Source organism: Amyelois transitella, chromosome 19 (genome assembly GCF_032362555.1).
Source record: "Amyelois transitella isolate CPQ chromosome 19, ilAmyTran1.1, whole genome shotgun sequence".
Lineage (NCBI taxonomy): Eukaryota > Metazoa > Arthropoda > Insecta > Lepidoptera > Pyralidae > Amyelois > Amyelois transitella.
Genome location: NC_083522.1, coordinates 6,686,955 through 6,699,889, shown reverse-complemented (window position 1 = coordinate 6,699,889; position 12,935 = coordinate 6,686,955). Strand labels below are relative to the sequence as shown.

The window sequence follows — 12,935 nt, the reverse complement described above, 5'->3', positions numbered from 1 at the left end:
CAAACTTTAAAATGAGATCTATAAAATGTGATAATTGTCATTTCAAAGAATATTTACTATAAAATAAAAATATTCTCAGTAAAAGCTTTATGTAAGGGTCGCATAACTATATCTATATCAGAAGCACATTATTAAGAAGGCACTTTGGTTCAAAATTACTACAAAGTAAGGCAATTTTTACGTTAAAAAGGCTCTGTTTAACATCTAATTTATAGCATCGATTGTAACAATATTATTTTACATATAATTATGCTCTGTGGCATCACCAGAGGCAAACAGGAATATTAAATAAGCTGCCAGAAAAGTATAAATTATATCTCTAAATGATTTTTATTACCAATAAATTAATACTGTTTACCTCTAGTAATACACACACAATATGGTTTTTATGTGACCATCCCAAATACGTATTAGTAGCCCTACAAACAGCTCAACTTAGGACTATTTTAGGCAACTAATCTATAAAGGTAGGATTCACTTTTGACAGTAATCGATTAGGAAAAATGTGGAGGAGATTGCATAAATAAGGCTGCCTTTTATGCATCACCTAAGACTGATTTATGATTTTGTTGAAGTAAGTTTAGTGTAAATTCGTTCATCATTTAATCGTTAATTTTGAGTCTGTTAAATCATTTATCTCAGTACAATAATTTTTTTTATTATACTGTCAAAAGTGCTTTCCTCTGTAACACACCGTGATGCGTATGATTATTACGTATAATATATTAAGTATATAATATAGTTTCAAAAGTAAGAACTTTGGATTCATGAAACAGATCAAGTATTAGTAGAAATCATAACTTCACTGCATTCCTCTCAGATTTATTATTATTTCAAAATTGAGGAGGTTGTGTAAAGAGAAATAATAATTCAGATTACTTAACGTTTTCATAAACTATTCCACTATATCAATATATACATTAGTATTGACCTAGCCTTAAGTCTCGAACTTACTTTGGAGCTAGCCTAAGTTTAATGTGACCTGAGAGATTTATGGAGTATAATGAAAGTTTATTTCGAATTGAATCCCCTTATTGCAGACCCCGTGAGAGGAGAGATGAATAATTAATCTCTTTATGATTTAAATTCTGAATATTTACGTGACAATCCCTCGTGACAATGGTCTTTCAAAGCTATGATAGTCTGAGCGACTTCTCGTTTATGAACATACAGTCATCAACATAAATAAGAATCAGAGCCGTATTTTTACAACAAGATAATTCGAAACTAGTTACAGTACTTATAGTTGTTTGAGAACAAAATAACTTTTTGTAATAACATTAAAAGATATTTCACTAAAATGTACTACGGCCCTGTGTACTTATGTTTTTGTCTGTACATGGAAATAGATGAAAAAAAAATTTATAATTTTCATGGACCAAAAATCCTAAGAAAACTTAGGTCGTCGAGCCTGAACGCCGCCATGGACCAGTAACCCTTAGACAACTTGGGCCACCGAACCAAAAAAGGTTCTATAGCATTGACAGCCTTCGCAATGAAACCTCAACCTCAGCGGAAGCAATAGTAGCAAGCCTCACATGTTGGGCTCCTGCTTGAAGGGCGCGTGGTCCACGAAGGGCGCGGGGCTGGGCAGCTGCGGCACCAGCGGCGGCTCCGCGCCCGCCGGCTCCGCCTCCATGCCGCCCTCCGCCGACGCGCCTGCGGCCACAGATCAAACCTTCACCACGTGCATTCCATCTATTCTTCTCTTATACATACACACATATGATCACGTCTTTATCCCTTACGGGGTAGACAGAGACAACAGTCTTGAAAAGACTGATAGACCACGTTCAACTGTTGGGCTAAATGATAGAATTGAGATTCAAATAATGACAGGTTGCTAGCCCATCGCCTAAAAGAAGAATCCCAAGTTTTTAAGCCTATCAATTAGTCGCCTTTTACGACATCCATGGGAACGAGATGGAGCGGCTATTCTTTTTTTTATTGGTGCCGGGAATCACACGGCTTCTCTTATTAAACTAGATATTCAGACTCGTCGACAGAAGCAGTCGGAATTCAGAGTCTAACAGTCTAACTTTGATATTACGCGATTTTGACTAGGACGAAATAAACTTAACAAGTTTATCATATTAATTGGATCAAGAGGGGTAAGTTAATCCCCATCATTATCAAATATGTAATCAGTTCAACAAAGCAACTGGCAAAGATGAGCGAGGATCAAGTAAGCACTCGTTGTTCAATTGAATTGATCTACCACATTTTTCAACTCTGAACAGCTTCGCAAACTGTATCTGCACTATCCACCACGTGAGGCTCTGCAATGGCGGGACTCACCTCCGAGCAACATCTCCTGCAGCAAGCTGTCCACATGGGCCACTCCGAACAGCTTCGCGAACTGTATCTGCTCTATCATCTGCCACGTGATGCTCTGCAGTGGCGGCAGGCACAGAAGTAGTTCCCCGAACCGACCGCGGCCGTCGTATTGCCGGTCGCTGATGTAGTCTTCCAAGTTGATCTGGATTTGGTAGCGGAGTTGCTTGATCTTCTGCGGCTGGGAGAGACCTTTGGCATCTGAAACGGAACACCAGCTATAGATTTTTAAAAGTATTAGAAAGATTTCCAGAAAACCTTTTTTATTGAATTTTCTGTCTTCAAATTTACGTATATGACTTTAGCCATAAGCTTATGTTTATTTACTACTAATGTATCTATGATACCATATTACCCCGGAGATTCTAGGCCTCTTTTAGTGCACTCTTAGGTCGATACAGGCAACAAGAAATCTACATGCCAAAATTTTAAATGTCATGGTTACTATGTGTGTACTTGAGGTTAAGAGTCATCTCGCTGACGTCAAATGACAATTAACTGGGGTCATGTCGCATCGAACTGGGGTCATGTGACAACTAATATGGATCAGATGATAAATAACTGGGAATACTTGATTACCCACTTGAGTCAAATAAGGCAGATGCAAGTTATTGGTCTTTGGTGACATCTCTCTCTTTTTCTTTCTCATCTTGGCGTGTTCCCAGTTGCAGACAACATGTGACAATGAGCTCAAATGACAACACACTGGGGTTAAAGAAGACACGTCAACATGGCCATGAAACACGCGAACTCAGTGCCACCCGGATGCAAGTTACTAGCCTCAAGCGACAACTTACTGGTCAAGTGATAACATACATAATATGGTCACGTCTATATCCCTTGTGGGGTAGACAGAGTCAATAGTCTTGAAAATACTGATCGGCCACGTTTAGCTATTGGGCTTAATGATAGAATTGAGATCCAAATAGTGACAGGTTGCTAGCCCATCGCCTAAAAAAAGAATTACGACATCCGTGGGAAAGAGATGGAGCGGTCCTATTCTTTTTTCACAAGTCAAGTGTCAAGTGACAATTGGGGTCAAAATGACAACTGACATTGTCCAATAACAACTAGAGATGAATTACAACTCACTGGGGTCAAAGAAGACGATGGCCTTAAGACACGCGAACTCGGTGTCGTCGATGTCGATCTCCCGGAGCGGTCGCACGATTTCATCCATCACGCGGATTCCGATCATGCTTATGTCTATGTCCATGCGCCCATCTGGAATAGTGTGGAAATGTTATTATTGTATTTATATAGGTAATATAGTGTTTGTCAGAGAGATTGATTAGATTGTCTAGAAGAAATCGTTGTAAACGACGGTTCTTTATGGATAAGTAGCATTATCACTTTTGCTTGAAAGTAGAAAACCAAAAAACCATGACCCAACTTGGGTTAGAATCTTTTAAAAGGTTGCGTACGTCGCTTCGTGTAAAAACCTAACTAAGGCAATCCTGGGTTTTCGTCCAAAATTTAACAAAATATAACGCAACATAATGACTACAAACAATTGTACTAAAAGTAATTTCATAATAATAATTAAGTGTAGTAGTAATGAATGGTAGACATACCAATATTATGTTTGGCGATGATGCAGTTGTTGCCTAGCAACAGCACATCCTTCAGATGCAGCGAGCGGCGCGCGCAGCCCAGCAACAAGTGTTCGCCGGCATGTGCGCGCAGTAGCGCCACCTGTGGGAAGAAAAAGTTCATTTAAATCTTCTGTGCGTATTACGTATGTTCCAAATAGGAGATAAAGTTCATATATAAGTAGTACTTTATTCATTAACTAGCTTTCAAGCGTGGCTCTGTTCTAGTGGGAATTTCCAGAAAAAAGCTAAATTGCTTGTGCATTTGTAAAATGCATTAATCATTTGAGCACTAAATTATTTATTACCTAATTAAAATAAGCATGAATGTTAAAGATACATATAGGTCTTTTAGTATTTAAATGTTATTAATAACAATTTTTAGTTTTCTTCATGTTCTGGAACATATTTTAATCACTTTAGTAACTAAATAGCTTGGGCTTTCTATAATATAATATAATAAGTATATCATATGGAGCGGGCCATAAAAACACATGTAAAACAACTGAATTTCGATTAACAAGCTTTAATTTAATTTTTTACATTGAAAGTAGAAAAGTTATGATGATGGGTAAATAATCTCTACAAGATATTTTATCTAAATCATTAAACATTTGTTGTGGCTACTTCGTCAATTTTTATTTCTCACTTTTGATATTAAACGTTTTATGTTGTGCGATTTTATTCTAGTGCAGTCAAAAACACAGTACGGGGTTAAGTGCCCATCTCTATGCAGTTGTAATAAATACTATATTACAATGAATTTGGTAAGTTTAATGTTGTATGTACAATGCCGCTATCGGAATAATACTAACCCGTGGGTCAATGCAGGCATTTGGTACGTGTTTTATTTATGTACACAGCGACTGGGTTGACTACAACAATTGTTGCATAGTTAATAGACATATGGTCAAAAAATAAATAAGGGCATTTTTTTCTATTTTTAATTCTTTGTTTGAAATACTGTGATGCTTAGATAGATTACGTGTCCAAAAAACAGATGAACATTATCTCGATAAGAAGAGATGTGAAGGTTAATTAGTCCACTCGAAAATAATAAGAACTTCGAAGATCTTTATGTCACATTGCTGTTCACTGCCGTCAGTATTCACTAGCATACTCACAATAAAAATTAGGCTAATATCACAACATAGTATAAAGCAAAATAGTTTCTCGTGTCTGAACGTATGTATGTATGTATGCTTAGATCTTTAGAACTACACAACGGATTTCAAAGCAGTTTTTTAAAAAGATAGAGTGATTCATAAGGGAGGTTCATATGTATAAACGCTACCCGTGGGAAGTCGGGGCGGGTCGCTGGTAATTTATATGTGGTTTTTCAGTTATTACCACAAACATGAAGTAGAGGGCGTGACATGTATTGTGTTTGCCACCTAAACACCTGTTAGAAGCTCTTTGATTTTCGCAACATTACTGATTGCTTCGTAAGTGGCCATCACCACAAACACGAAGCAGAGACGGCCTATGATATGTATTGTATTTCTCACCTGATCATCGAGATGGAGCTCTGTGAAGGCGGGGATGTACTTGGCCCACTCGACCAGAATGAGGAGCTGCTGCTTGATGGAGTCGCACACGTCGTTGATCTTCGCCAACTTCCTATTGTTGATTTCTGCGTCGCTTACGTTGATTGTCTGTGAAATTTTATACTTAGTTTTAAGTTGCCTCCAATTACGAAATAGCTTATGTCCGCGGATTCGTAGTACTTTTTTCGGACATGAAAGTAAGTCCTTTAATCTCTTTAAATGAATTGTGTGCGAAAGTTTAAGAACCTTTTTTAGGAGACATAAAAATATATCCAAAATAACTTTTACATCATAGAAAAAGGTGCATGGCATTAGCATAGGGCGTTTGCGACATGCAGGGGAATTAGAAATCTGTAAATAACAGTATTGAGATTGATTTAAGCAACAATAAACCATGATACTACATTTGTTAACATTACTCTGCGTTAACATTGGTGACTATTTATTTAAATAAAAACATATGACTAATTAGCATTCTCTACATGACTGATTAACTTATTATTTTCCTACGAATAAACAATAACAATAATGATTCATTATTTTGTTAAGGCAGAAAGACATGTCAGTCACTTTTTCCTATTGTTTAAATAATATGTAATATATTGTTCATAGGGCCAAATATATTATCAACTTTCACCTCCCTAAACACTTATCACGCAAATTTTATAACGCAAAAGATTTTTGGCCAATTTAAGATAACCTTATACAATTAACCATAATCTAATATGGGTTAGGTTCCCCTGCTAAGGGTCCGAAGTTCAGACGGGAGTAGTTTTGTGTAAAAACCTGACTTTACTGTGAGGTTGTATAAAGACGAAGAACACTTAATCTTATCCAAACATATGCACCAACCTCGTCTATGACCTTTCTGCTAAGAAGCTCAGCATTCAGTAGGGACACGACCGAGAGCCCGTTGGCTTGCGTCGGCTCTTCGTACGAAGGTCGCCTGCAGTTTATCCTGTCTCTTTCATTCTGTACGGCTGTGAACGAGATAAGTATAAAACTTAAACTAAAATTAAGTATTTAATAAAGTTATAAAGATTTATAATTTATTTTTAGATAAATATATCTATATTTTGATAGCTTTTCCTAACAATCAATGAGTTATGCGCAATACTCGAATAACACTTTTGAATTTGCTTTTAAATGGCCGTTGAGATAACATAGAGTAATAAAAGATAAAGTAATAAAACCACAAAAATAATGTTAATATTAAGGATTTAGAGTATATTTTCATAAAGCGGAACTGTGTTTTCATTAACCAGAATGTCTTAGGAATAATGGACATATTACTATTGATCGATTTTTGACAGCTCCGTTTCGCTTGATATGTATCATGTATCTTAAGAATGTATAGATCAATATTTATGTATTGATTACACATGATGCAACCAAATGTTATTATTACTTTGACAGTAGGTCAGGATGCAGGTGATATTCTTGATATTATTGGTCATATAATATCACGGACGAAGAGTATGACTAATTATTTTAATTAATTGTCTATTCCGAGCGATCAAAGATTAGAACACAGCCTTCGGTTACTTTCGGTTTATTTAATTAGGTATACTTATAGATTTGATGAATTATCCATTTCATTTTGTTTGTCAATATCTGGTTGATATAGAATTTATACAATAAATAATTCAGCCTCCAGTCTAAATTAAAAATATCCAACTGTAAAGTTAGTTCCAAAGTATTTTTGTATATTCAAGATTATTTAATAAAGTAACATTGTAACATGATACGTTACACGTATAATATTCTACTGAATAGACATCGCTATATGCCATTAAGTCCTGTTTTTTCAAGATGTAAAACGCTTATAGCATGATTGCTGCAATATACAAAAAAATAAATATATCCACATACAGTTTTTATTTAATTTCAAAAATAGACGTTAATTTTTTTCTATCTTTTATCATTGATCTATGATAAGCCTTAAATTTGTCGTCTGTTTAATGGAAAAATATGATTTATAATCATCCATCGTAATTCCAGAAGATATAGTAAGAATTTATAGATATAGGTAGTACCTAATTACCGAATTAGCACACGCAAAGGGCCATCGCTCTAGCGATAGGCAAAACAACGATGTGTTAGATAAACTAAAACTAATTAGGTGTTTACAGTAAATAAGACATTCTGACACGATAAACAACTTACGCCTCATTAACTTAAGGTCATTACTGAGATAATGTGGAAAGCGTTTTGTATGACAGGCAACAGATTCCAATACAACAAATCAGTTGACTTTTCATAATAATAGATATTATTTGTATGTATTTAATATTATTTGTAAATGAAAAGATTTCTATGTTTGTTTGTTATGAATAAAGTCAACAAGTCATGTAGGTACTGGACTTATGTTGACGATATTTGCCTCAAGTTATTTTTTCTATTGAAAATCCCCACGGGAGCGATATCCCGCGGAAAATATAGTTAATACATATTTATTTTAAAGCTCCTGTACAAAAAGCATGTGTACTAAAATTACTGTAGATTTATTACCAATATTTAAGGGTCAGCTATGATGACACTAGCACGTCTCGATAATATTTTCCTTATATTTCCTGATAAATTGTATCGTGTACTGATAAAAAATATTATTATGACGTTTTTAATGTGTTTGTTATGTCGATGAAATATCATAGGGATGAGGTTCTGTTGAAGCGACAATGTTATTCACATACATATATGCTACGTGGAGACTATTATTATGATATTATGATATTGATATAAAAATATATTACGAAAACTTGTATTTTCGGGTGACTTCTTATGCGAAAGGTCTTTATTCAGTTGTAATTTCCTTACAATTTTCAAGCGGGAAAAACATGCCAAATGTTATCTTAGTAGGTATTACCAGTTATATCGACTATGTGGTGATCAATTAGTCACTCAGTTTCTTCAGTAATATCGCCCAGCCCAGTTTCGTACGGTGTCCCTTAATAAATCTGGATAATATATGTAAACCTCAGGAATTTTCTTCTAAACAACTGATATTTTACAAAATTATCCGTTGGGTGGTTGAATCGAAGAATGCTTAAAAAACAGAAGTAAGAGGAGAGTGAAGTGAATTTACTCTACACTATGTAGAAAACAAGGTTTAAATATGGTAATTAAATAAGGTAGGCATTGAGGTTAAACGTGTCCTCTTGTCGGTGACATTAACTATCGTCAGAGATTTAAATATATCTCATTCAGTATTTTGTCAATCACGCCATGTAGATAGCTGAACGTATTATTATGTACACGTATGTAATCATGCCGCGTGAAATTAAATTTTGAAATGAACAGTCATCGTGATGCAATATACAAACACATGAATTAGAGTGTTTTTTTCCGGGGTTTGTTATAAAAAAACACATAAAAATTATCAATAATCGTTTTAACAGTCAGTAACATCGATATGTTAGTACATATCGATGTATCACTAGTGTGATACCTATGTGTTTTTAGAGCTGAGTAATTTGGGACATTACCTTCTTTATGCAGATAATGAAAGATAATTATTTTGACTTAGTCCAAAGAATTTTAGCTTCAATAGTCCCCTTTCAGAAAAACAAAATCCTAAATAAACGTGTAGTGACTAGCCGCTCAGAGTGTCTTGCTATTTTATGAGAAAAAGTTTTTACGAACAAATAATTTAACAATTTTTTTCATTTACTTTGCGTCGATTGATCGATCATATTCAAGGTGAAATATTATTATTGCGGATCTTACTTTAATCTTATCGAGAAAAATATAAAAGTATTAAGTTTTATCGTAGGTAGTCGATAAAAGTAAAGGCTTACGTCACAGTGGCGCCCTCACTGACTTATTTTACTATTATTGTAAAAACAATAAACAAGTTAAAAAAATCGTACATGCTTATTTGCAGCGTATAAACATATATGTGAAAAAGAGTTTAAGTTTAATTAGCTGTATCATCAGCTTGTTTATGTATTTTAGTAAAATGTTTTTTTAGCGAAATTTAGTTGCACTTGTGGTTTCGCCCAATATGTCTGAGATAAGACTGTCAAGATTAGCAAATGCTGTATCATGCCTATGCCTATAATAATAAATGCTTATTTTTTCTATAGGTGTGTTGAGGTGTGTTTGTAGTCGCGGGGGTGATAAGATATCCATAATCTTTATATGATAGTAAGTGGATATCTCTGCAACACAATCTACGGAATAATCAAATAATACGAGTACCTATCATATATCAATAAATCATAAGTACCTAACAAGTGTAATAACCAGTAAAAACAACATAGAATAACACGAGGCTGTTAAAACGAATGTCAAGGATGAAACGGCGGGGTTATGTTAATGACGTAACAAATTTATTACTGTGTGTTTTTTGACACATTTCAGTGTTCCTAGAATGCAGCAACATTATGTGGAATGCTAGACAACGCTGCTAAGGATTTTTATTATCTTGAAAAGAATTATGATAGAGAGACAATAAGCTTTTAATTAATTAATCCCTGTGTATCAGTTTTTTACCAATATGGTTGGTACATATTACTTAAACGATATCAAATCCTAGCAAACCATCTAATATCCAGTTAAAGTCAACTTTGACGAAAACTATAATTAATATAGTGCACCCTTAACTATGCAACTACAGAGTTAATTTCATAATTTCAATAAAAAGTAAAAATATAAAGTATTTTCAAAATGAATTAAAAAAAATATTTCTCATAATGAATTAAGGAAAAAAAAAAGAATAAAGCTCAGATTACCTACGCCAAGAAAAGAGCAGGCGGCATGTCATAGAGACAGCCTCTAGATGATATTGATACGAATTTACGTAAAAGGTCAGCAATTAAGTTTTGAACTATAAAAATACACATAATTATTATCATCAGTCATTAGCCATAGGTGATTACTGAAATAATAATTTTCTCTACACAACTGAACAGATGATAAATAAATTTATGGTCCCATCAAGCCGGAAGCGAGTGCTTTTGGTTGTTTTACGATAATGTTCAGCAATTATAATTATCTAACTCGAAATAATACCTAAGGTTTTCATTTGACCTCTATGGTATGACTGCCGAGATGTGTTATGTGATGAGAAATTTTATACTTTAACTGGTGGACGTAAGAACTTTGTGCTAGTGTAGACTTTTCTGAATAGAAATATTAAAACAAAATCACGGAAAAATACAGATTCTGTTATAAATGTAAAGATTTTTTTTATTATTATATTATTACCGATTATTTATGATATTATTGTAAATAAGACTATTTTCATTATCTTGGGACGATATAAAAAAATATAGTATCATTGTCAGTAAACATAAGGAACAGTTATTATTTCTACTGCAAGCGTAATAATTGGTTTACCGGAAAGATATGAAATACGTAAGTTGTCCAAACCGCGGTATCGCGTGAAAAGAATTTTATTTGAACCGGCTTCTACAATGTGAAAAGAATTAAATGAATTGATGAGTGAGTAGCTAGATACACACCTTCCTTTTTCATGCCAGCCTTAAAACACTTCCTTAGCCTACAATATCTACACTGATTTCTTTTGTCCTTGTCAACCACACAATTTCTGCTGAATCTGAAACAAAAGACACCGACTGTAAGAACAAGAGATTTTTCTTTTGACTTATTCTTTTCTACATTGTTTTAGAATATTTCACTTTAGAGTTTTGATTCAACCTAATGGCTTTTAAGGATCTAAATACTTCAGCCACGATTATTAAATGATATAAAGTTGTTACTTTTTTTTACTTAACTTGCAGATATAGAGAACTGTCACTACCTGGTGTTCTAATCTAAACCGCTTATGATTTTAACTATTATCATGATTCAAGCTGGGTAAGGTTGCAAATAGGTCAACTTCATGCTAAAGATCGCAAACATAGGCGGATAAAGGCTTCTCCCTAAGTCTACGCAGGAACGCATCCTGAGAAAGCGCCAAAGAAATGATGATGAGTTCATTATTTTAAAATCTTTTCAATAAATGGAGGATAAATCTTTTGCCCTGGGCTGACCCGATTTCATTTTCAATGAAAATGTCCACCAAGCATCTATTTGAGATAACTGAAAATAAACCACGATTGCTCTTTCAAGAGCATACAACAAAGATGACAAATGGCATGAACGTGCTCTATGCTGAAGATGTAAGCTCAAGTCATTACCTGCACGTATAAAGGTGGTTCTTCCTGACGCTCCTCCTAAAGAATCCCTTGCAGCCATCACAGGACGACGCTCCATAGTGTTTGCCCGTGGCCCGGTCGCCGCAGATAGCGCAATGCTGGGAGAGAGCTGTGGAACTGGCGGCACTCGCCTCGCTGCTACTCGTCTCCAATTGGATGTCACTGTCTGAAACAATAGTGTGGCTACATTAATGATTATATAAATGGGAAAGTGTTTGCTTGTTTGTCTGGCCTTCTGGTTCAGACAGAGCAATGAAATAAAGTGTTTTTAGATAGATAGTTGAAAGACCGGAGATGCCCACCGTAACCATATTTAGGTTGTTAGCCCATTGCTTAAAATAAAATCCCAGTTTAGTTTATTAGCCTATCGCTTTTTCGCTTCGCTTTTTAAGATATCTATGGGAAAGAAATGGAATGGTCCTGTTCTAAAGGGCTGGGAATCACACGCGCTCATGTAAAAAACTCTAGTTATAATACTTGATAGTACAGTGTGGTGTGGTAAATGCGTTACTAAATTCTAATTTTTCAAATTTATGTAAACGACTAAATATAATTTTGATACTTTCGTATAGCATTACTTTGCTAAAGTTAACAGTTACAAAATTGTAAAAAAATATACTACATACAACTTTAACAGCTTAATTTTAAAGGTCCAATTATAGAGCCTTGTGGTGCTCCACATGATTTAACAAAACTAGCATAAAAAATATAATACCGAAACGATGATTACATTTAATTGCGATAGTGTTGTTTGTTATTTTAATATGGTCACTGTTTTTGTAATGATATTTGTATTTTCAAATGTTCTTGGTGACTGACTGAAATAAAGGCTAAACAAGGTGTGAATTTGATTTTGGAATAGCGCGGACGTAAGACAGGTGCTAAACCGCGTTGGAGGTCTAACAAGTCAAGTGTGTATGCAAAAATATGAATTTATGAATATCATGATGAGGATGGCAAGGTTGTTTCTCAAATTTCAGATTTTACATAGAGAAATTATAAATGATAATTGTTTGAAATCTTTTTTTTGTAGTTTAATTCCTATAAATTGTATTTTATATGTGTAGTTCAACCAAACAGGAAAATACTAATTTTGGATTGAAAGGTCTGAATACAAATACATATTACGAGAGTCAAATGAAAATTATATACAATTATTATTGGTGAGTATCGTCGATATCGTGAGGTGGTTTAGATCAGAAATTCACAGCCAATAGGAGGATGAAAACGAATAGATTAGATGCAGAGACAAGCAAGCATTAAGAAGCCTTTCTGTGAAAATAAGTATAAACGCTAGGAAA

The 12,935-nt window shown here is 34.4% G+C and overlaps 1 protein-coding gene across 4 annotated transcripts in view; it reads right to left on the bottom strand.

Moving 5' to 3' along the window:
* The window catches only part of LOC106132686 (transcription factor HNF-4 homolog), a 43,065-nt gene that overhangs the window by 1,662 nt on the left and 28,468 nt on the right, over nt 1-12,935 (bottom strand). For all 4 annotated transcript variants that reach the window (XM_060949669.1, XM_060949671.1, XM_060949670.1 and 1 more), the window contains exons 2-9: nt 11,617-11,800; nt 10,939-11,033; nt 6,326-6,453; nt 5,435-5,581; nt 3,909-4,029; nt 3,427-3,558; nt 2,299-2,535; nt 1,539-1,659 (exon numbers count right to left, since the gene is read on the bottom strand). In XM_060949669.1, the coding sequence (XP_060805652.1) occupies nt 1,539-1,659; nt 2,299-2,535; nt 3,427-3,558; nt 3,909-4,029; nt 5,435-5,581; nt 6,326-6,453; nt 10,939-11,033; nt 11,617-11,800 (1,165 nt within the window). The remainder of the gene's footprint in view (nt 1-1,538; nt 1,660-2,298; nt 2,536-3,426; nt 3,559-3,908; nt 4,030-5,434; nt 5,582-6,325; nt 6,454-10,938; nt 11,034-11,616; nt 11,801-12,935) is intronic.